The following is a 25,587-nucleotide window of genomic DNA, read 5'->3' as shown; positions in this document are numbered from 1 at the left end:
GTATGCGAATAGGCCCACTGATTTTTTAATGGGCATTAGATAAGAGAACAAAGTTACGTGTGTGTGTGTTTATAGGATTTGGCTGCACCTTAATGTATCCACTAGTTTTTGTTAAGACAACCAAACTCACTTCATTTATCCTCATAACAGAAAGCTAGTCCATTAGCCTATAGTGCCATCTAGCCTCCTTGTCTTCTCATCTCTTGGAAATTTCATAAGTGTGGTATGAATATTTGGGAGAAAACATCTGATGATATTCATGGGACCATTTCTTTCCCAATGAAAATATATTTATTAGCACTAGTAAAAAATGTTTCTTCAATATTTTGAAAAATGTTGACACTCTATTACATGGTTGAAAAACAGGAAGAAAGTGAGAAATTTACTCCAAAACTTGGAAATTTCTTGAGTAGCTACTGTAATTCTCAAAATCCACAAAACTGAGCAAATTATAAGGAAGAAAGCAGACAAGGTGTATGACTATTATATTTTCAGCATGATTAATTCCCAAGTGCTTTACAAATGTGATAGGAATCATATCAGAAGCATCCATCTCTGGGGTGGAATGGCAAAATTGTTAGTAACGTACAACCACATTTCATAGCTCTTCATAACAGAAAATGAAGAATATTGTATGAGAGTTAAAGTGAAGGGAGAATGTAGGGTGGGGGTCCAAGATTAAAATCATCAGGTGACTCAGGTTAGCATCCCTACTCTTGAGGGGAAAAGTGCCACAAGCCTTTTACTAAGTGGCCAGAAAAAGTGGGTCAAATATGGTGAAACAATCCATTTCTCTTCAATGCACTTACTTACAATTCCAACATGTCTGAATTAACTTTCACGTACCAACTAACAACATATACAAGAAGGCTCCTTGATTTCCTGCAGTCCTGTGGAAACAGACATACACCTTTTCATTGTGTCTTCATTAGCCATAACACTGGTCTACAATTTTTGAGAAGTCGTCTGCTTCAGAGATAAAATGTGCTATTTATTATGTATTTTGATGTGCTGAATTCAAATATGACAATTAAAACAACTGATTGGCTACTGTTTCTAAGATATTTAAGTTTTTACATTGTATGTCTATGTATATTGCGTAGATAGAGTTTTAATCATAAATTGTAATCCGAGGTCTTTTCATGTGTTTATGGTTGCTTTACATGATGATATTTCACCTGTCCTGTTTATGTAACACTTTAAAAATCAGCAAAAGGGTTATATAAATAAAACTTATTATGAAACAAAAAGCAAAAAACTATTATGTACATAGTTTAGTCCTATTCAGTGTCTACTCGGCGCTTCTTGGCTTGTCTCTTGTATTCATTAAATGGAGCATCTCTTGTCACTGTCCAGCAATAGTCTGCAAGCATTGATGGGCTCCATTTGCCCTGATAGCCTGCCAGGAGATTCCACTGCTGTAGTCTGGAGCCCAACAGCTCTGCCTTACTCTTGGGTAGTTCCAAATCCCTGACAAGGTCATTCAGTTCACCTTGTGTTATGAGGTGTGGTTCAGAGGAGGAGGATGGGAGAAAATGTGGGTCCTGTGACATTGATGGTTCAGGACCAGAAGTTTCATCCTCTTCCTCATCTGACTCAAGTGAGAATGATTCTGGTGCATCAGGAACCGGCAGTCCTCCTCCGTGGGGTACTGGGCATATAGCTGATGGAATGTTTGGATAATGCACAGTCCACTTTTTCTTCTTTGACACACCTTTCCCAACTGGAGGCACTATGCAGAAGTAACAATTGCTAGTATGATCTGTTGGCTCTCTCCAAATCATTGGCACTGCAAAAGGGATAGATTTCCTTTTCCTGTTCAACCACTGGCGAAGATTTGTTGTACAAGTGTTGCAGCATATGTGTGGGGCCCACCTCTTGTCCTGATCTCCAATTTTGCTGCCAAAATAAAGGTGATAGGCTTTCTTAACCATAGTGGTTAGACTGCGCTTTTGTGATGCAAAAGTCACTTCACCACAAACATAGCAGAAGTTATCTGCACTGTTCACACAAGTACGAGGCATCTCTGCTCACTTTGGCTAAACAGAAATGTGTCCCTTTGCAAAATCAAACACTGACAAAGAAGAGAGCACGACACTGTATGATTTCTAGAGCTGATATAGGGCAATTTGTTCAGCAGAGTGATGTAAGCTTCATTATGATTGCATCATCCATGACTTCTAGGAATAACATGATGCAATTCATATCATGTATGATGCAATACCAGCTTCAGATTGCATCATTCATTGTTTTGCCTAAAAAGCAAGTACTGTCCAAACCCAGTCATAGATTTATTCATAGATCCAGTCAAAGATGTATTTTAGTCATTTCTGGTTTAAATTGAGATCCTTTCCCTTTATAACTCACTTATCCTCCGCCATTCCCAAGTCAAGGGTCGTATATACTGACCCAATAGCATATCTTGAAAACTAGAGCCAATCAACAATTTTAAGCATCATTTTCATTCTCAGTGACCCAGAATTAGTGAAGTTGGACTACATTTATTTCAGAAGCATTTTGGCTGTAGAGCAGTGTAATGCTCCTCCATTCAGCACAGAAAGAAATTAGCACACAGCCCTTTTGTGAATGACTGCAAATGAAGGCTAAACCTATGCGGGGGGAAAGGGGGGGCACCATATTTTGATGTAAACAAAATAGACGGGAACAGAAATCATGTGCACACTGCCGCAGGCCCTCTGTGCTGTGGACTATCTTCTAATTAGTTTTATATTGCAAAGTAACACTGCAAAATGATCTCATGGAAAACTGGATTGTACAAGACAGTATTACTAGGACTCTCATACAAATTTCAGCTTCCATTATAGTGGTATCCGCTAATATGAGTAAGAGAGATACATGCTATGTACACCTGGACACACAATTTCAACTTCTTGAGGACAATTCTTTTTTGTTCCTCATCAGGCTCCTCTGCTGGATCTTGCTGTCTAACTGTTCCTCCTGTATTAGTGGTCTTTCTGTATGGAAGCAAATCTAGCTGGTGTACTTTGGATTGGCAGAGAACATCTATCAGCCAATTAATATATGCATTGCAAATTGTTAGCTATGTCACCTGTCCACTATCACTGATTATACACAGGCATCTATTAGAATTTCCATTATAACCCTAGATGGCTCACTAGGTTAATACAAAAGCCCTTCAAAATTCTTTTAAAGCCAGACTAGTGCTGTATGCCCTAAGAGATGCTGTGAATCAATTCAAGGAGCTAGAAGATGAAAGCATAATCTCTTTTGTTGCCCCTAGGGAATGAGCTGCATGCTTTCTGTGGCCAACTAATCAGAAAGTGAGGTATTTGTTTTGGGGGAGATTAAACAAGGGCTGCCACTTTGAAAATATAGATCAATATCTCATTCCCTAAAATTAAAGATTTTTTGGGGAGGGGGGAAAATTTGGGAGAAAATATATGCGCCAATTGGCTTTGACACAGATTTAGCAGCAGGTGGTGTTGGATAGGATATCTTAGCAGTTTTTAGTACAGGGGTTGGCAACCTTTCAGAAGTGGTGTGCTGAGTCTTCATTTATTCACTCTGATTTAAGGTTTTGCATGCCAGTAATACATTTTAATGTTTTTAGACTGTCTCTTTCTATAAGTCTATAATATATAACTAAACTATTGTTATATATAAGTAAATAAGGTTTTTAAAATGTTTAAGAAGCTTCATTTAAAATTAAAATGCAGAGCCCCCTGGACCAGTGGCCAGGACCTGGGCAGTGTGAGTGCCACTGAAAAACAGCTCATGTGCCCCCTTTGGCACGCGTGCCATAGGTTGCCTTCCCCTGCTTTAGTACATTGAAAGACTTTTCTACAAAGAAACTGTAGAGTCACTAGTGCACCAACAGGATTTTTTCAATACGTTATTGACCAGAGACTGCAGCAGCTCAAAGATTTCTCATGTTATCTGAGTGATATAATAGCTTTGGAGAAATCCATGGAAAGGTAATTGTGTAAATTGGATAATAATCATTCAGACTAGGCTATGGAATGGTGTCATAGGGCTTCTCTGTCATTACCCAGTGTACTTCACTGCCTGCCCAGTTCATGTGGCTGCATGGTCACAAACACACACCAGCTTGTTATCTTTCACCAAGATGTGTATTCTTTTCTTACAAAGTAACAAGCCCTTCCTGAATGGGCTGACAGGGAAGCTGGTGATGGTGAAGCTGAAGTGGGGGATGGAGTACAAGGGCTACCTGGTGTCTGTCCACGGCTACATGAACACTCAGCTTGCAAACACAGAAGAATACATAGATGGTGCATTGTCAGGACACCTTGGTGAAGTTTTGATGAGATGTAACAACGTCCTGTACATCAGAGGAGTAGAAGAAGATGGAGAAATGAGAGAATAAATGTGTAGATTTCTGGAAAATAAAGATCAGTTTTTCACAAAAAAGAAAAAAGTATAATGCAGGTTTAGGGCAAGGGGCTTCCTTGCGGCCTTTACTACTCAGCCCAAACTTGCCCTCTCAGCTTCCTTCAGACTATCTCCTTTGCTGCCTGTTCCTTCCATGTATAGTCTCCCAATTTCCTGGTTAGTCTAATGATTACCACCCAGCTGCTCATAATCCCCCAAGGGAAAGGTTAACTGTCTCCAGCTGGGCCTGCAGACGTTTTCAGGCTGCAGCAATGTCAGGGTGCTGCTAATAGTGCCCTGCTAAGAAAAGTGAAGTAAACTGTATTATCCTGAAAAAACTAACATTTGGACACCAACGTGATTGTCAAGAAACATATACAGTGAAGGAGAAAAAATGGAGCTAGCATGCTATCTACTGGACTGCAGGATTTCCTTGCAAAATGCTAAATTAAAAATAATCTTATGCTTGCCTGTGCTGGTAAAATCTCTTTCTCATAGGTAAAGAATGAAAATTAGGAATGGTCATGAGAATACAAAACAGAATTTAATACCACTAAAATGTTATCATCTGCACTCATGTTTTATGCAGAGACTGCAAAAGAGACTTTAGATGTAGTATTTGGAATAATGAAATTCTATTACCTGAACTCATAAACTTATATTTCTTGACTCAAGACTTGTATTTTTTCTAGAAGCTACTAGACAGTAGCAACAGTGTATGATTTTGTTTCTGTACCGCTATGATATTGATAAATTAAGTGTCCTGTTTTCTGGAGAAAATGCTGGTCTTTCAAGATTATAGGGAAGGAGGAGAAGGAGGAATTTGATAACAAAAGAAAGTTTATCTTGGCCTGATTTTATGCTCAGGAGAAGAAAGTGGGAAACAGAGAGAGAGTCAAATAGAGCAGATGCCAGCTAAGCAGTTGGGAGACTGGTAAATCTGCAGAGTTCAAAGGGACAGTGTCAATCTGAGAAGCTTCAAACAGAAAATCTCTGAAGCAAGGAAAGGATGTTTTTGTGGTTCTGGCACTGGGCTAGGACTGAAGAGATCTCTGTTCATTTGCTGACTGTGCCACAGGCTTTCTGTATGACCTTGAGCAGATCACTTAACCCCTCAGTTCCACATTTGAAAAACCGTAATAATACTTCCTTTCTCTCAGCCTTTGTTTGTCTTGTATATTTAGACTACTAACTTTTACTAGCAGGAACTGTCTCTTCCTGTGTATTTGTGCAGGGCCCTTTGCAATGAGGATCTGATCTTGTCTGGACCCTCTTTGTGCTTATCCAAAGAAGCAAGTGGTGAAAGAACCTCTAGAAATACTAAAATATATATCTGCTCAGCCTCTGTGATATGTAGTGTGAATTATTGTTACCATGCAATTTCTCTTTCCATGAATTGTGATGGCTCCTTTGAAACCATTACAGTCTGTGCTGTGAATTCGTATTAATATTATCAAGAAGTATGTACTTCTGGTGTTCAGGAGTGGGTGTTAATACAAAGGTTCAGCATTTATATGTCTATTTCCAGATTTAAAAATATCATTGAGATCCACTTTCATTTGGAGATATATATCTATTGATTTACAGCAACCTTATTACAATCTTGTGATGCAAACAAAAAGATAAAAGCCCAAACCTTCAAATTCTTGACAATCAGGAACCTGTAGCTGGAATTACAAACCAAAACTCAAACACTGAAGTTTGGAACTACTCAGTGCAGGTTTCAACCAGTACTTAATGTGTAATGAAAGAGGTGCTGGGGCTCAAGCAATTTTTTTACATTGATAACTGAGGCAGCAAGCCCAGAGCTGCCTGGGCTATGAGCTGCGAAGCTTAGAGGTGCTCGGCTCAGCCCTGCAAAGTCCTGGCACAAATTAAGCACTGGTTTCAATACAAACATTAATTCTGCCCTCTTATCCCCAACCACTGTCCTTCATTTAACTTTAAGCCACAAAATGTATCCTGGATAAAATCCTGCAAACTGACCCATAAACTGTGAAACCATCCAATAATAAAAGGCTGGGGACCTTTTTGGTACAGACCAAAGGCCACAACATTTTACATATTGCTTTTCACAATGGTCTAGACAAACCATCCCAGTCCTTGGCTGGATATCCCACTCCCATTCACTTTCCCAATATTGGTCAGAAACCCCATACTCAAGATTCAGGTCAGAGATCAACTAGCTCCGTAACAGATATATGGTTGCACAATGGAAGGTGAATATAAACATCTCTTAAATAATCACAGTGAAGCCTGTAACACTCGAAGGGCCAGTCTACAGAGCTCAAGTACTGATCTACCAGGTGGTTTACTACTGAAGATGGAATAAGTGAAACACAACATATTGCTCCTTCACAAACGCTGCAGCCTTCCTCGGGAATCTGATGAAATGTTGCCTCCAGTGTTTAACTCTATTTCATGCTGCTTTAAAAAAAATAGAATCCTGGTTAATGTACTTAGAATGGGATAATAATGACAGCTGTATGTAGGCAAGAGTATTGTGTGGAATCCCAAAATGACAAGTTGTCAAAAATAGTAATGGACAACTGAGAAGTCCACCTGACATGATTATAAGACACATTAATGGTGGGTTGGTGGAACAGATGTAGAAATTTTTTCAAGGCACCTTCTGCTACTGGTAACAGAGACGTGATTATCTTCTCTGATCTATGCATAAAGTCTCCCGCTTATGTTGTCCCTTTAGTTCCAAATGAAATATAAAAACTTGTGTGCTAGTACACTGCAGTGTCATCTGGAAGGAACCTGAGGATGACTTCAAGTGAGAGAAATATTGTTGTTCCTCTTCTCTCATCTACACTATTAATCAGATTAATAGGTACCGGTAATTACTGAAGTTCAGTGTCTGATTCTTGTTTTTTTTTAAATAATTTGTTAAATGTAGACATTAAATATTGTTTAACACCTTGAACTTCTTTGATATTCATGAATGGGTAGTGCTATAGCAGTTTATAAATACTATTTCAGCTTCAAGATACAGAAATTGAACCACAGAGTCTAAAGTCATAACTGGCAAACTTGGCTGTGTAAAGTTAAACACATAAATACAATTTTCCTGTTGGGGTATATCTACACTGCAATAATAGAGCTGTGGCACAGCTAAACTGCTAGGCTCACTTGACTCGAGCTGCAAGGCTATAAAATTTCAGTGTAGATATTTGGGTTTGGGCTGGAGCCTAGGTTACAACCTGAGCCTGGAAGTCTACACTTACTACTGGGAGAATTCTGTGCTACTGCACACATGCAGAATTCATGTTCCTCGCAGATTTTTTTTCCTGCAGAAAATAGATTCTGAGAGGGAGGCACTGCAATTACACCTTCACCTACCAGGGGTTGCTGTGGCACCAGAACAGAGGGCAGCCAGGAGGGGAAGGGGGCAGTAGCTGCCTTCTTACAGTGCCCTGGTACAGGATATGGAGTGGGGGGATGGACAGAGCAGAGCACCTGGGTCTGCTGCTAAGTCACCTAAACTGGGTTTCAGAAGGGCTAGTGAGGGGACAGACTAGGGCAGGAGCACAGGAGCCAGTGGGGTGACAGTATTGAGCCAGAGGCTGAATGGAAGTGGGGGTGCAGAGACACATGAGGACGAGGAGAGGAGAGGTGGCTGAGTGGGGGTGCAGGGACACACAGGAATGGCTGAATGTGGGTACAGGGGGAAATGGTGATAGGAACACATGTGCCTGACTGAATGGGAGAGGCCAGAGTCTGCATGGGGAAGGATCCCCAATTCCCTAACAATCCCTACCCCCAAAAAAACTATTCCATACCTCTCCCACACCCAACAACCTCCAGGTTCACTCCCAGGCTCCTTCCCAGCAATTACATCTCTTCCCTCAGCTTCTCTGTTACCCCTGATGCCCCCAAGCCTTTGCACTACTTCTGAGGAATGCAAGAAATATGTTTCTGTATTGTAGTTTAAATGAATTATTAGTTCTGTATTAATATGCCTAAGAAGGAATTTATTTGTCAAAAAAAAAATCCTGAATCTTTTTTGTTGTCTGTATTGTTACAGACATACTTGCTTACAGGCATTTTGAAATAAATTACTAACATAATTGAAAATCGTGTGATTATATTGTGTTATTTTGACCAATAAAATATGCAGAATTTTAAAATATTGTGTACAGAATTTAATGTTTTGGCAGAGAATTCCCTGCAAGAGTACACAATGCAATTTTATAGCCCGAAAGCCCAAGCCCCTTGAGCCCGAATCACCTGACCTGGACCCAACCATGGGTCTTCTACTGCAGTGTAGACATACCCTTCATGTAATATGGGAACTCTGGCTGCTCAGCAACTCTGAAACTCTGGTAGTCTTTATTTGCTTAGGTGCCTAACTATGAATTTAGGTATCTAACTTTAGGCACGTGTTTGAAAATTCTGGTATAAATTATTTGCTTAAGGTCACACTAGAGGTCAACCAAGCACAAACCCAGATCTCTTGAGCCCCAGTCCCAAAGGTCCTAACCACGAGTTTTACTACCTTTTCATGTAATACACACAATTCATCTAAATCAATGGGCCAAAATCAGACTCTGGTTTTAGTGAGCACAATTCCATTGATTTCAGTGTTAATTTGAATTCTACTTGAAGTCAACGGACTTGCATCCATTAATGACTGCTTCTTGGAGCAGCTAGTCCTGGAACCCACAAGTGGAGAGGCAATTCTTGATGAAGTCAACGGACTTGCATCCATTAATGACTGCTTCTTGGAGCAGCTAGTCCTGGAACCCACAAGTGGAGAGGCAATTCTTGATTTAGTTCTAAGTGGCACATAGGATCAGGTCCAACAGGTGACTATAGCTGAACTGCTTGGTGATAACAATAATTAAATTAAATGTATCTTCTTTGTGAAGGGGAAAATACCAAAGACACCCACCCCAGTAGCATTTAACTTCAAAAAAGGGAACTACACAGTACATTATTTTTAAGTACCTCAGAGGCAGGAAACCAGCCAAACAAGCAGTGGGGATACTGGATGCTCCAGGTGCTAAAGGATACTCAAGAAAGACAAGGACATAGTGGAGAAGCGAAATAAAATCATTGTAGAGCAGGGGTTGGCCACCTCTGGCACACGGCTCACCAGGGTAAGCACTCTGGTGGGCTGGGCCAGTTTGTTTAGCTGCTGCGTCAGCAGGTTCAGCCAATCGCGGCTCCCACTAGCTGCGGTTCGCTGCTCCAGGCCAATAGAGGCAGCAGGAAGCTGCCGTCAGCACATCCCTCGGCCCACGCTGCTTCCCGCAGCCCCCATTGGCCTGGGATGGCGAACCATGGCCAGTGGGAGCCACAATCGGCCAAACCTGCTGACGCAGCAGATAAACAAACTGGCCCGGCCCACCAGGGTGTTTACCCTGGCGAGCTGTATACCAGAGGTTGCCGACCCCTGCTGTATAGGATGTGAAGGAGATTCCCATACTCGAGCCATTCTTTTTAGGTGACAACTCTGAGGAACCGTCCCAGACCGAGGGGTCAGTAGAAGAGGTTTTGTAGCGAATTGATAAATTAAACAGTAACACATCACCAGGACCAGCTGGTATTCACTTAAGAGTTCTGAATGAACTCAAATATGAAATTGCAGAACTACTAACTGTGGTTTGTAACCTATCGCGTAAATCAGCATCTGTACTAGATGACTAGTGGATAGCTAATGCAACACTGATTTTTTTTAAAAAGGCTTCAGAAGCAATCCTGGCAATTTACAGGCCAGTAAGCCTAACTTCAGTACCAGACAAATTGGATGAAACTATAGTAAAGAATAGAATTATCAGACACAGAGATGAACATAATTAGTTGGAAAAGACATTGGTGAGGCATGATTTCCCTTTACAAAAGCAATCTATTTTAATTCTTTGCAGGGGGATCAGCAAACATGGGAACAAGGGTGATCCAGTGGATGTAGTGTACTTGGATATTCAGAAAGCATTTGACAAGGTCACTCACCAAAGGCTCTTAAGCAAAGTAGGCAGACATGGGATAAGAGGGAAGGTCCTCTTGTGGATCAATAACTGGTTAAAAGATAGGAAACAAAGGGTAGAAATAATGGTCATTTTTTACAGTGGAGAGAGGTGTCCCCCTGGGGTCTGTACTGGGACAAGTCCTATTCAGCATATTCATAAATGATCTAGAAAAAGGGGGAGAAAGTGAGGTGGCAGAGTTTGCAGATGGTAAAAAATTATTCAAGAGAGTGTGAAGAGTTACAAAGGGATCTCACAAAACTTGGTGACTGGGCAACAAAATGGCAGGCGAAATTCAGTGTCGATAAATGTGAAGTAGAGTACATTGGAAAACATTATCTCAACTATGCATACAAAATGATGGGATCTAAATGAGCTATTAGCACTCAAGAAAGAGCTCTTGGTGTCAATGGGGATAGTTCTCTGAAAACATTTGCTCAATGTGCAGCAGCCATCAAAACGCTAATAATGTTAGGAATCATTAGAAAAGGGATAGATAATAAGAGGGAAAAGATCATGTCACTGTATATATTCATGGTACACCCACACTTTGAACACTGTATGCAGTTCTGGTCACCCCATCTTAAAAAAGGTATATTAGAATTAGAAAAAGTACAGAGAAGGGCAACAACTATGAGCAGGGGCATGGAACAGCTTCCATATGAGGAGAGAGTAGAAAGACTGGGACTGTTCAGCTTGAAAAAGGGCTGACTAACGGGGGGATATGATAGTGGTCTAAAAAATCATGAATGGTGTGGAGAAAGTGAATGAGGAAGTGTTATTTATTCCTTCACATAGACAAGAACCAGAAGTCACCTGATGAAATTATTAGGCAGCAGGTTTAAAACAAACCTAAGGGAGCACTTCTGCACAGTGCACAGTCAATTTGTAGAACTCATTGCCAGGGGATGTTGTAAAGGTCAAAAGTATAACTGGATTTAAAAAAGAATTAGATAAGATGGTCAGGGATGGTCAGGGATGCAACCCATGCTCTGGGTGTCCCTAAGCCTCTGCCTGCCAGAAGCTGGAAGTGGATGCCAGGGGATGTGGGTCATTTGATAAATTGCCCTATTCTGTTCATTCCCTCTCGAAGCATCATTCCCTCTTGAAGCATCTGGCACTGACCACTGTCGTAAGACAGAATACTGGGCTAAATGGACCATTGATCTGACCCAGCATGCCCATTCTTATGTTCTAATTTAAATCAAGGCTGAAATTAGCTCACATTGATTCCAATTAAAGTTGCAAACACCTTCTGTTTGTTAGTAAGATGTTTTAGTACAACTGACAAAAACACAAGGAAATGAAACTAACTGTTTGAAGTCATTTTACGGAACTGATCTCAACTTACAAATGCAAGGAAATTCAGTTCTGAGACTAACATTCATTGTATCTCAGTACTACAAAAGTCTCTAAATAGCAAATAACCTTTCAATTATATTTATTCACTAAAGGTAACCACATGAGGGTAAGGATAGACTTTTAGCTTTAAATCTGATTTCCCCAACCTTGTTTTTCTGACCCCTAATCTACTTTAAAAATACATAGAACCATTGGCTTAATTTAATTTATTACAAGATTTTTTTTAATCTAAATGATTGTTATCTTTAGAAATGTCTTCAGGATAAAAGTGTATAAAAGATTGCAAACCGTGATCAATTTACTTTAAATCTATTTTAGTATATCTAAGAATCCATCTTTGTAATATGGCCTGCTCCAAAGTCTTTTAACTGAGTTCAATGGACTTTGATTCAGGGTCCGTCTGAGCAGCAGATATTGTGCATCAAATTATTTTATCAAGTAACATAGTATGGTTTGTAGATAAGATATGTTACACAGTGATGAGCCCGTTTAAGAGGAAATGGGACCGGTCCCTTCTGTGCCATAATTAATTAGCTCCTTCCCAACCTGGTGGAGGTGGGGGCTAAGAGGGATCAGCTGATACTTTCATAGGCACCTGGTCCTTAAAAAAGGACTCAGGGAACAGAAAGACAGTAGGCAGGCAGGCTTGCTTGGCTTTGGGGGGGGGGGGGGTCTGTAGTTGAATGGTATTCCAGGTGAGCTAGTCTGGTGCCAAGTGTTTGATACCAGAAGAAGGGGAACTACTCAAAGGTAACCTAGAAAGGGGCTGAGAACAGGCTGTTTTTAAGAAGGGTTTTGTTTTTTGGGACCTTCTTAGTGGAATCTTGCAATCCCTACTAAGGGTTAAGTTTGTTTGATGTAGGTGGAGGGCTAAGACACATGTTTAGCACTGGTCTTTGTATGGAGTTTATTAAAAAGCCCTGAAGAAGAGGCTTCCTAAGGTAAGGTGCCTGCAGCTTGTGGAGGGGTGCTTGAGTAGCAGGTGCCCTGTTAAACTGGAACACTCATGTTGTGTGAGCCCAAGGGCTTGTTGCCAGTTTAGCAGGAGTGTGATGGCTGCTTTTTTGGGCCCTATTCCTTGTGAGGTTGAGTAAATGCATCCATTAGGAGCTTAGGATGCTCAGTAACTAGCAGTATAGAATCTTTACCCTTTCTTTTTTTTTTTTTTTTTTTTTTTTTTTTTTAAATAGCATGCAATAACTTGCAGGTCAAATCCATTTCTCAGTTCTCAAACCAAGAATCTGAACTTGAGGAAGATATGAATGGGGGAAGGACTCTTCCTCGCCTACCCACATGGAGCAGCTGCTACTGCAATCCAGAAGATTCAGTATGCCTCTGGGACCAGTATTTAAAGGTGTTTGGGTGCCCAAGGATACAGATAAATTCATATTGGGATTTTCAAAAGTGCCTAGACTCCCATTGAAATCAATCTGGACTCTCTTCTTTCTGAATAGAGTGAAGACTTCCTTAGAGCAGCAGGTCATCTGACCCTGGGTCTGCCTGGCTCTGATACCTTTTAATCCATAAAAACTTCCTGTGTATGTGCCCTCCATCTCCCCTGCCCTTTCTTGCACAGCAGAGATGAGTGGATTCTTCTGCTAGGACTCTCTCTGAAGGGTAGAGAGTCAGGGCCAGGGTTTGTCCCTAAAGGCACACAATTCTATTTGTTTGTACTTGTATCTTTCTAGAGGGATGACTAGAAATTGCTTGTTGGCTGAGAGTTTACAGCTGATCAACTCTGGCCTCACCCCTACTGTCACAGCCAGGGGTTATTTTGGGACACTGCCTCTTAGGCTGCACTCTGAGGTCTTGTGATATAGTAATGCTGATTATATTTTTAAAAAGTCTTTACTGCAGCAATAACAGGAGCAGGAAAAAACCACCAAAAATACTAGCTTCTCTGTAAAGTATCCTACCCAGAGGGCAAAGGGTGGGGCCGTTAAAAACAAGGCTGCTGGTGTTGCTAGAAATGAACAGGCCAGTACTTCAAACTATCTGACGTGTTCAGTCCTCTCTTGGCAAGCTGGAACGTTGCTGATTTCCCTGCAAGCAGGGGGGCACTTGTGTGAAATTGATTAGCTCAGCAGTCCTTATATACACACACTGAAAATACAACACTTCCCCTTTAAACTACAGGCTGGAAAAGGTGTTAAACATTAGGCACCTCTACTGAACCCCGTTTAACACAGAATTTGTGAAAGGTTCACCTCCAAAGAGAACAATGAAGGGTGGTTAAAAGATTGTAAAAGCAAATTATTTTTTCACCCCTCTTCCCCCAACACACACTGGCTTACTAATTAATGGCATAATGAACCATCTAGGCCGGCAGGTGCAGTCCTTTGACTCCCAGGTCATCAGCACTGGGGATATTGTCGCCCCCAAGAGACCTTCTCGTCTACTGTTTCCCATGCGGCGGAGGAAAGCATTCAGCTGTTGCCGGTGGAGGGCCGGGGAATGCTGGGCTTTGCTGATTAACAGGCTCCCTGCACTTTTCATTCAGATCTGGTTGGCTGCAAGCTGGCAGAGAGCCTGAGCGACGCCTCCAACTCCGATGAGGTCATCTCAGCTCCCCTTTTTGGCTACTACAGGCAAGATCTGCGCTGCCTCAGCATTAAGGTCAGCTCGCTGCTTCCCCGGAGAAACGGATGCCTCTAGGAAGCCCCCCGCCGCCCATCCCCCCAGCCCAGACCTGGCGACTCCCTTAAAGCGAAAGGAGGAGCAGGGGGGATTGACCGCAATGGATGTTCTCGTTTGCTCGGATTTGAACGCTGTTTGCAAGTCGCTCGCAAGGCATTGCGGAGCTGCCAGTGCCCGGCGCCCGCCTAACTAGGGCCAGGGCTGAGGCAACTCCCGACTCAGCTGGCCGCTGCCAGCAGTGACACTGCTCGCTCAGCCCGCTCCCCAATTCGTACCCCCGCCCCCGGGGCGGGGATGCAGCGGCCCCGCAGAGAGCGGCGCGGGCTCCAGCAGCTCTCGGTCCCTGCAGACTGGCTCCTGCGGGACAAGCGGAGCCCGAAGTAGGGTTTGCAGCTTGCTCCGAGTGGCGGGAAGAGCAAAGGCTTCCCGCGCTGGGCGCGCTCCAGCCCGTCCTGCAGCGCTCGGGCAGCTCCCCGCCGGCCGGGTGCGATGGCAGAGTAACTCCAGGGCTCGCTGAGCAGCCCGGTGGCTGGCCTGGCCTGCGGCGCGTCCCTCTCCCCTCCGGAGAGTCGAGCCAGGCGGCAGCCGGAGTCCCGCCGCAGCTCCCCGGTGCGGCTTCCGATGCCCTTTCGGCTCCGTAGGGTTCCCCGGAGAGGAACTTCAGCACCCGGACAGCTCCCCTGGAGCCGCGGGGCCGGCAGCACCGCCGCGGGCTCTGCTCCCCCGCCCCGCGGGCGTGTCAAGCCGCGCCGCGCCCGGCCCAGGCGGGAGCGGTGACCCCGGGAGGATGAGGGCAGCGATCTGGACCTGATTCTACCCGCGCCAGCCCAGCGATGGGCAGCTGACCTGCCTCCCTCGGCGGTGCTGCCACCTATTCGGATGCTCCATTTGAAAGCCTGCTTTGCCTGGGAGGCTTCCCCTCGCCCAGTGAGTCACCCCCCCACGCATGTTTTCTGTGCGAAGAGCCCGCTCCGGCTGTCGGCTGGATTGGCAGTTACAAGGCTGGAGGGTGCCTGGGCAGTGTATTGTACCAATGCAGCAACCCCGATGAGCGACAGCGTTAGAAGGAACCCCAGGATTGACTTCGCTGTTGGGGGGTGAAAAAACACCCCCCAACTTTGGCATCCAGGAAAAGCGTGTGCCCCCTACCCTACCCCAGCCAAGCTGCTTTCGTCGGCGACCACAGAAAGAAATTTCCCATCCTATGTAGCTGAGGGTAAAAGCGTACCTGGGGGCAGCGCCACATCTGACAAGGATCTGGGGGTTTAAATCCAGTGTCCGCCGCAATCAACAATGGCAAATGAAGCGGTGATTCTGAATGTGTATGATATGGTGAGTATGAAACAATATGATGGGGGGGGGTGTGTGGGTGACAGCAGAACCTGGCATCTAGTCCCGGAGAGGCTGAATTTTCCAAGCTTTTCTTGTTCTGGCTGACGGGGGTGGTGCTGGCTCTGGCTTTTTTGTAGCACATCACAGCGGATTAAAGGTAAAACTCTGCTGGATTTTCTGTAGATTAGTGAAATTGACTTTTCAATTTATGAAGTCGCAGCTAGAGAGAGAGAAAGAGGCGATTGCCTCTCCTATTCCTAGAGCTAGATGCCCTTGACTTTCAAGGCTATCAAGCATCAGGCTGGAGAGTGAGCCCTGGGGGGAGGAAAAACAGTTTCCAAAATATCCCTTTAATGTTGTTAAAACTAACAACCCAAATCCGAATCTCACATGTTTGGAACAGTTGAACAGAGGCTGTCATTAGGGAAAGGCTTGACGAAATGACCTGGGTAATTTTTTTTAAGGTGAATAGTAATTGCTTGAGTAATAAGCAATCTTAACTGATAAAGCTTCTGCAAGGGGCATGGGAAGTGAAGTATTCTGCACTCCATGATCATACCTGTGAATGTTCTCTTAAAGTTCACAGCATATTTAACAGCTCCCCTTACCATTCCTTTGGAGGGGGGAGGAGGGGGGAGGAATTATTTGCGTTAACATCAATAAACAAAGCAGAAATCTCAAAACTCATGCTACAACTCAAAACCATAAGAGGGCTTTGAACAAACCATTTTATTTATGGTTCCCCCATACACTCATGAGAGTTGTACCCAGCTCCCTCTTAAACGATAGGCATTGAGTAGCATTCAGAGTGGGGACATTTTGATGGGGAAGCATTTGTCAAGTATAATTCCCAATTCTGGACCTTAGTGTCCAAAATATGGGTACTAGCATGAATTCCCCTAAGCTTAATTACCAGCTTAGATCTGATAGGCTGCCACCAATCAGGAATTTTTAGGGCCTGATACCCTCTGGTCCCCCCAAAACCTTCCCAGGGGACCCCAAGACCCAGATTCCTTGAGTCTCACAACAAAGGGAAATAAGCCATTCCCTCCCCCCTCCCTTCTTCCTCCCAGCTCCTTCCCGCTCTGGGAACACTAGGAGATCGCCTGATTCAACTTTTTGAATCACCACACCCAGGGGAGTGTTACCTTCCCCCTCACCCAGAGGCAATACAAGCTGCGTGAATATAACACAAAGAGAAGATTTATCCTTCCCTTCTCCCCACCAATTCCCTTGAACCTTAACTAGGAGAAAAAAAATTAAACAGGTCTTAAAAGCAAAACTTTTAATAAGAAAGAAAGAAAAAGTAAAAAGTTTCTCTGCACTTTAGATGGTAAAAGTTACAGGGTCTTTCAACTATAAACAATAGAAAGATACTTTCTCCAGCAGAAACACAATTTAAGCTACTTCCAGCAAGTACACATATGCAAATGGGAAAAAAAAAGCAAATTAAAAGACTATAACCACCTTTGTTCTTACTCACAATTCTAAATAGATAAGAGACTGTAGCAGGGAGATTGGCAGAAACCTGGTTGCACCTCTAGTCCTGTCCAGGACCCAGAGAGAACAAAGCCAAACCCACAAACAAAGGCTTCCCTCCCATGAGATTTGAAAGTATCTTGTCTTCTGATTGGTCCTCTGGTCAGATGTTTGGGGTCCCTGTTTGTTAACCCTTTACAGGTAAGAGAGACATTAACTCTTAACTATCTGTTTATGACAGCATTTCACCCCATTTGTCCTTTATAAGCCAAGAACATGAAATTCCATCAGTCCCACAATTTTTAATTGGGGGGGGGGAGGGATAGCTCAGTGGTTTGAGCATTGGCCTGCTAAACCCAGGGTTGTGAGTTCAGTCCTTGAGGGGGCCACTTAGGGATCAGGGCAAAAAAAACTGGTCCTGCTAATGAAGGCAGGGGACTGGACTTGATGACCTTTCAAGGTCCCTTCCAGTTCTAGGAGATTGGTATCTCTTATTATTATTTATTATAATTAACTTTTCTGTGGAATATACCACTTTATTAGGGCCAGCATCTGACTTGATCATAACTATCCAATCCCACACTTTAAGAATTTATGGTGTGACACTTCATTTTAACTCCATACAGTGGTAATTAATACTAACTTTTAACACAGTCCATGGAACACATAACACTCACATGCCAAATGAATTATGATGAGGTTCATAATGAATGCCAAAAATAGTAATAATGGGACACTTTAAATGAAGTGTTGGCATTTACAGCAAAGATTAAGACTTCCCAGCTGACAGAGAATCACTTAAAGGACTCCTGTTGGAGGAGAAAAGTGCTATTTAAACTGTAACACCTAGATCTAAGGACACAGAGGAATCCAGCTAGACTAACTTGGCATATACAATACTGAGCGTCACCTGAAGGCTCTCTCTGTTTTATGAACCACGCTGACATAAATTCATTTCTTTTGGAATGCACTCTGCTGTAGTCCATGTTTAATTGGTTGGCAGCCCAAAACAGTGCCTTATTTGTGAGACTGTAGTAAGAATCATTCTATCTAATGCCTTGGAATGGTGAAGTCTCAGAGGATGGTTCGATTCAGACCAACACCACCTCCATTTGGTTCCTTCATTTTTTAGTAAGTGAATTCCCTGAGAAGCGTGTCAGCTTGACAGCCCTGCAGGGTAAATTCTGCTGATTCTCCTTCCCAATGTTATAGCTTGGGCAGCTGTGTAAGCTTTCCTTTGGTGCCCCATTCTCAATATGCCTCAAACCTGAGCTAAAAGAATCCCCTCCAAAGGTGGGGGGAACCCAGTTTCCATGGCCCATTCAGTCCTTGACTATTCTTCTGTGATTGTCACCAAAGATGCCTATTAAGAGCTTTTTTCTCTCTGCCAGTTTTGTGTTGTGATGTGTATGCCTGTCAACAGGGAACTGCACTGAGGCCACAAATTTAATTTAGACTAAACACATTTTTGATCTTCACCAAACTGTGAAAGTCTCCATACCTCATTATTAACCCCCGGATTACCCCTAACTTAATGACTGTACATAGAAACCATTCTGGTTTCATGTTCCGACTGTTTGCCTTATTACCGAGTCACATACAATTCAGTTTCTATATTATAACTGCTGGAGCTACATTCTTTTAACTGGTGCTATGATTGTAATGCCACACAGCATGGGATATAGCCATGCAGTTCATTACATTGTGGTGGGGAGTTATGGGGCAGCAGGAAAACAATTGCACACATAAATAACTGTTTTAAAAGTGACATTAATAAAAGGGGGCGAAAAGCAGCTGGGGATAACAATTTACTAGAATTTAAAGCTCTGCTTTCTTGACAAAGAACATGACCCCAGCATGGCATCGGAGAGCACTTTAGCTACAAGAAAGCTTAGCTTTGGGGCAAAAGTTCAGTTAAGAACCCTCTGCGCAGATACGAAATATCCACTTTGTGCAGTCTTGAGTATTGAACGATTATGGCCATTTATCTTTTACCCATTGGATATATACAGGGTTTCTTTTGAAAGTAATGCTGGTATTTAATGAGGTGCTTTGGCAAATAGCTGTGGTGGGTAGCTACACTTAGAAGCCTTATTTTTTTCCAGCACAAAATAATTGAGCAAGAATTGTTCAGTGTTTCCAAGTACTCAACTTACTATCAGTAAAAGAAATTCTACCCACCTACAATATAGATGGGGATTGTATTGTATATTGTTTCTGCCTAAAGTCTATGACTCTAAAGAGCACAAAAAAATAGGAGGATGGAGAATTTACCTATTGAGACAGAAAACTTTAAAAATAGAATAGATGGGCTGTTAACCTACTGATTTCAAAACGTGAATCTGAAGTGGTTGCATGGCTCAGCAGCTGGTCATGGGGTTCAGAATCGTTTAACTGCCACATGCCCAGTTTGAATCTGTTCGAGAGTGTAGTTGATGGATACATGAAATGAGTTCTGCAAGTTCTGAAGGGGATGGCTGCTGCCTGGACAGTACTGCTCCTTTAAAAGGGTAAATCAGGGCACCTTTCAGATTAAGATGGAGGGGGAAATTAAACTACTTGGTGCAGCCCAAACATTAGTGAGATTGTAAGATAACTTGCTTCAACCAGTCCATCTCTGGGTCTATTGAATGTCTGGGAATTTCCTTTTAAGTATTTGTGGCTTATTTTGGGATGATCAGCTAAATCAACATAATTAACTTTTAATAACGATCAAGATACTAAATCAAAGCTGTAAGATTGCAAATATTTGAAAGTATTTAACTCTGACAGGCTAACTACATTGACATGCCAAAACATTTCTCTAAAGAATAGTCAGTTTTGCACAGATTGAGATTGTCTGATGACCTTAATGTTTTCAGTCAGTTACATGGCACATGTCTGCTGTTAAATTAACAGCTGTCTATGTATATCATTGCTCTCTTACTTTATCTTTAAAATTGTCATGATTCTCCACTGCCTTGCACCTTGTGTCTAGCAGAAAAGTGCTACCAACTGGCCTGATGGCATTTGGTACCCACTGTGCCCTGGTGCCAATGATTACACCAAGTGCAGTGTGATGGCTGCAGTAAATGTAGAGCTGTAATGCTTGATCTCTATATTTCCTGAAAGTATGGGCCTGAGTTTCCTCTCAGTTACACTAGTGTCATTCCTCTTTTTTCAATGGATTTATTCCTGATTTTCATGGAAGTAAATGTGAATCTAGTGTGTTCTAGGCAAACTTGATCTTACATTTTCCCCATGATCACAACATTCAAAATGATAGCCAGAATGTAATTATTTCACTTTGGGGAGCCATTGGCTTCTCTGCATTTTCCAGGTATCCTTTAATCAATTGTAATCCAAGTGGCTGATAGTCAATAATTGATAACAAGGGGCTGACTCTGAAAATCCATGCATAAGTCTCTCATTTGCTTAGCTGATTCTAGAATTTCAGAGTCTTTTATCTAGATTCTTATATGGCACCCATCACTCTATTTGAGTGGCTCATGAAATCGCAAAGCGAACACACACATTTTTTCTCTCCACTGCAGTCAATCAGGCCTAGATAGGGGTGTGTGTGTGTGTGTGTCTGTTTATATAACGTGGTATTATTGTGGGAAGCCAACGCTGAAGAAGGGATTGCATATTGCTCTGAAAGTGCTGAGGTTTGTGGTCATCATCCTCCTTTCCAGGAGTCCGTTCCAGAAGCACAGGTTGGTTGCCAAGAAATCTGTCTTCTGTACATATGAATCTCACTCTTACGTTCCATTGCTCCCATGAAACATAGCTGTTGTAGGAAGTTATGATTGTGCAGGGGGAGGCAGTTTGTCAGGTTAGACTTGCAGATGAGAGCCAAAACTTTGAGTGATGTGGTATTCAAAGGAAATATAGTTAAGAGATTAACTCTGGGTTGATGTAGTCTCTGTGTCCTGTTACTGAGTAAGGAGCTGCTGTTCTATATCAGTTGCCACTTTTTTAAGGCTGTTGGTTTCATATGTAGGCACAGAAAACTGCAGCAATCAATCCTAGAGGCCACAAATGCATCAACTACTCTGGCTAGATTCTATAATCTGAAGCTGACAGCATGGGGTGCAGTCTTCTGGCCAGCTGTAGGTGGAAAAAGGCATTTTTCACAGCTATGGCTATTTGTGTCTTCAGAAGCCCTGAAGAGTGCAGGTGGAGACTGAGGGTGGAGACTGTCTTAATGATCTGAAGGCAGATGCCTCCAGTGGAGGGTGATATTCTAGAGGTGGTAAGTTCTTTCCATGCTATGCTTACCATTTTAGTCTTTCCACCATTCAATTTCAGCCAGATATTCTTCATGGTTTGGCATTGGATAAAATGATGAAATGGAACTAGACATCCCTCATCTCTTGTATATTTGAGAGAGGAAATCAATCAAGGAAAGTAAAGAGAAAGCAGTTAAACTGAGTCCATTAGCATGCTGAGTATCTGATCTAAACTGCACAATAATAAACCAGTTAGAAGGCTAAAAGAGTAAGTGTCATGGTCTGTGTTAATGAGTCCAACAGCAAAATGTGTCCCTTTGTGCATAATAAATGGATTTTTGTTGTCTTAGCAACTGCCAGAAAATGTGCCAATTATCAATGTAACAATCTGCTTTGTCGTCAGAGTGACAAGTTAACTACCTGTACATGGTATATCCAGTTATGCCCATATCTTCTAGCTGACTGCCCTAAGCTTTTACACCAGCTGTTTAATTTCTTTCAACCATTCAGCTTGTTTGGACACACACAAGCTAGATCCACAAAGGGATTTAGGCATCTAACTACCACATCAGGCCTAAATCCAAAAGTTAGATCCTCATACCACCCTGCTCCCACCACCTAACCCTGTAAGTGCTTAAATATCTTCTAGTGGGCATGTGCAAAGCCATCTCAGTGCTGATGCCCAGCACCTAATTCCTGGCAGAATACTCAAACTAAGTGTTACCTCTACCTATATCACCAGGACTTGCACTAAACAGTGGTTAGAGCATTCACCCAGGATGTAGGCGAGCCAGGTTCCAATCCTCACTCTGCCTGATGTGGAACTGGGACTTGATCCCAAGTCTCCCACACCTTAGGAGAGCACCCTAACCCTGGGCCATAGGTTGTGTAAATCAGCATAGCTCCATAAAGGAGTTATATTAGTTTACCCCAGCTGAAGATCTGATCCCATATCTCTTTGATGGGAAGAAGAGAACTCAGCTCTGAACTTTCACAAAGTTTGGGGTGTTTGGATTTGGCATGTTAGAGAGGGTGGGGTTCAGGTGGGGATCCAGATCCAGGGGTTTGATTTGGGCCCCATGTATAACATAGAGCTTGTATTAAACATACACAACCTGAGCATCTGGCCCACAAAGTTCAGCTCCAGATGAAATATTCAGCCTGGGGTTATGGTTTGGATCACCCTACAATAGTTACTTTCATTTATATCAGCATCTGGGAAGGCAGAGATTCTCTGAACATATGAGACAAATCCATGAAAGCAAGACAGACTTGCTCATACTCCATTCAGTCCTTAGCTTCTGTGCTATTCAGCAACTTGTAGTATTCTGCAGAATGGTTACCTGCCCACTAGCAACTGAAATGAAGCCACCAACTCATTGCCCCGGGTCTCTGAACAATCCATCAGGTGTATCTGTTAATCCTCAGGTTACCACACATCACCATATTATCAGATAACTACATTGGGTCACAAGTGACCTGGGCTGAATTTAAACTGGTGTCCTAGCCCTCAATCATCCAATTGTGATTAGCTAGCCCTCAATCATCCAATTTTCTCTTGTTTGATCAAGGTTGGATTTTTTGACCTTCTTGCGCTCATCAGGATGATGCAAATGTCTGAATCTTGAGAGATGGTTTGGGGGCCAAGGGGGAGAATCAGCCACCAAAATGGACTTATTTGTCTGTTTAGGAAGGGGAAAGAGAGAAGTAAAGTTCCTGTGTTTTTGTATCATTTTATTACTGAGCTAGCCTATATTGCTGGAAAAAAGATTGACGTATCCTATGCAAATCACGTGTTCATGAGGCTGATAAACTATTAGCGGAGTGAAGGCAGACACTCCCTTTTGTGGGTTCACATAGCAAGTCTGTGAATCAATGGCATTCCTTATGCCACAGCAAACTCTATAGGTGTACACAGCATGGGCTTTTTTCTAAGAGTGGAAAACTGTTAGCTGGTAATCTAGGGTTCACTGCTGGGAAAGCAATATTTATTTATTTAACATTTTGCGTTTCACCGAGCCAAGCAATAGCGTTCTTAGTGGCCAAGTGGAACTCTTGGAGCCCACTACTGAATTTGGTTCCTTGACAACGTGTCATTGTTTGTTTGATCTGCGCCACAGCTGCTCAAAGATCCCAACAGTGCTAGTTGGCTGCACGGAGGCCTCGCCCAATTTGGAATGGGTTAAGAACGGTCCACTGAAGACATGGCAGGTCGAAACTGGGCGGGTTAGCAGTAGGGTCTATGACAAGGAACTGATTGGTGGTTGGTGATAAACACCAGTCTTCCGGCCAGAGAGACTCCGCTATCACGTTCTGGCATGGCAACCTCAACCACAATGAGTGTTGTGATGAAAGATGTGTAGCTGGTGGGTTTAAAAGGTCTTTGAAAAAGGCAGATTTGGGTCAGCATGTCTTCTCAAGCAGCTTGCCTGTTGCAATCTCCTTCCTGATGTAAGGGGGAGCAATGTGGCTCAGAACTGGAAGCCCTGAAAGATGAGTCGGTTGGACAGTTCCTGTGATGATACACACTGAGTTGAATTACATATCAACAAGTTTTGGTGTGTGCCGACTGACTCCATACTGGCACACAGTACTCTGCTATTGAGTATAAGATGGCAAGGGCTGATGTCCTTAGGGTTAGAGCATTTGCTCCCCATGAAAAACCTGCCAGTTTGCTGAGAAGGTTGTGGCGAGTCTTGATCTTTGCTGCTATCTTGCTCAGGTGGCTTTTGTACGTCAGTGTTCAGTTGGGAGTTACGCTTAAGTAAACTGGACAGGCTTCACGCTTTAGCCTCTGGCCATTCATTATGATGCTTAGTTCTCTCTTAGAATTGGCATGGTGAAGGTGAAATGTGCTAGAGACTGTCTTGCTGGTGCTAGGTTGAAGATGCCATGTCTTGCAGTAGTCAGTTAGCTTTGCAGCATCATCACTCAGGGTCTTCTCCAGCCCAGAGGAAGTTGGAGTCTGTAGCCCACAGCAGATGTTGTCTGTATAGATAAACTTCCATTACTGGGTTGGTGGCAGGTTCATTGATGTATAGATTGAACAAGGGAAAGCAGTATTAGGGAAGGGCAAAGTGCCATGTTAAAATGTTTTCCTAGAGCCCCATTTCATTCTGGAGAAAAGCAAGGTTCAGGGTGCTCAGAATGACACCAGACAGGCTGCAATGCTTTTAAGTGGCCCACTCCCTCAGTCCAAAATACAGGGCACTTACCAGATAGCTATGACAAATCTGTCATTGGGAGTAGGCTGGAGCAGATCTGCAAAGTAACGAGAGCATGCTGTGAACTGTGTGTAACATGGCTTCCTGGCCTTTAACCCCAGATCTGCCACTCTTCTTTCTCTGCAGTCTTATCAGCAGCTCCCCTGGGATATAAGATTTCCTTTGTTTCTCTCCTCAACACCTTCTGCATGCAGTTTTTATAAGATATTGGTGTTCTAAGAAAAAAGATTTCATTACTAGTACTAATCATCGCCATAGGATTTTGAGTGTATGAACAATTGGCCAGAAACTCTTCTTAGAATATAGCATGACCTGCAGCTCAATAGATCAATAAAGAGAATTTCCTTGGGATTTGTGAGAGAAAATAACTCCTAGTTGTATACTACCAGACTCAGTTATTTGCCCAAGGCCAGAGAGTTTGAACCTGGTCTGTTTTTAGGAACTTCTGGTAGTTCTTGGATGGGGCAAACACTTAAGACCCTCCATTTTCATTTCTCTGTACTTATTTCCTCCCCCACGCATTAGAACATTGAATTTGATGGCTTCCTGAGAGAGATGGGACAGGAAGCCAAGAAGTTCTGTCTTCTGACCCTGTGTGACCTTGTACAGTTCATGCCCTGGGATATAGTTCCTACATATTCTAGTGGTATGAGAACAGGCCTGGGAGCTAGGCACTTCTGAGTTCCAATCCCAGCTCTGAGAAACTCTCTGGACATGGGCAAATAATGTTTTTTCCCTGCCTTTTTAAGCCAATGCAAGTGGAATTGTAAAGGCAAAGAGCTACATAGTTTATATCCCAGATAATCCCTCCCCGCTCCCCTGCTCTTCACCCTCCCCCCCCCCGCCAGCATGCTTGCTGAGTTTAGTTTTGGTTTTAATGCTCAATGTTCTTGGCTGTAACGTCATCCGCTATGCTGTTCATTTTAATTTTGATGGATATCCATTAGCCAAGACAGTTGGCAGTTTTCCTTTTGGTAGCCACTTGGGATGCAAAAT

The 25,587-nt window shown here is 42.9% G+C and overlaps 2 protein-coding genes across 3 annotated transcripts in view; both read left to right on the top strand.

The window, feature by feature from the left end:
• Positions 1 to 5,623, top strand: part of SYNJ2BP (synaptojanin 2 binding protein) — a 50,604-nt gene extending 44,981 nt beyond the window's left edge. Inside the window, exon 5 of the mRNA XM_050953642.1 lies at positions 5,606 to 5,623. The gene's annotated coding sequence lies outside the window, so the exon portion shown is untranslated. The remainder of the gene's footprint in view (positions 1 to 5,605) is intronic.
• A 9,681-nt stretch (positions 5,624 to 15,304) lies between these two features.
• Positions 15,305 to 25,587, top strand: part of LOC127051361 (deubiquitinase DESI2-like) — an 82,366-nt gene continuing 72,083 nt past the window's right edge. For both annotated transcript variants that reach the window (XM_050953625.1, XM_050953626.1), the window contains exon 1: positions 15,305 to 15,677. In XM_050953625.1, the coding sequence (XP_050809582.1) occupies positions 15,639 to 15,677 (39 nt within the window). In that variant the 5' untranslated portion in view covers positions 15,305 to 15,638. The remainder of the gene's footprint in view (positions 15,678 to 25,587) is intronic.

This window comes from Gopherus flavomarginatus, chromosome 5, assembly GCF_025201925.1.
Source record: "Gopherus flavomarginatus isolate rGopFla2 chromosome 5, rGopFla2.mat.asm, whole genome shotgun sequence".
NCBI lineage: Eukaryota > Metazoa > Chordata > Testudines > Testudinidae > Gopherus > Gopherus flavomarginatus.
Note: the sequence above shows the minus strand (reverse complement) of the source record. Positions and strands in the feature narration are given on the sequence as shown.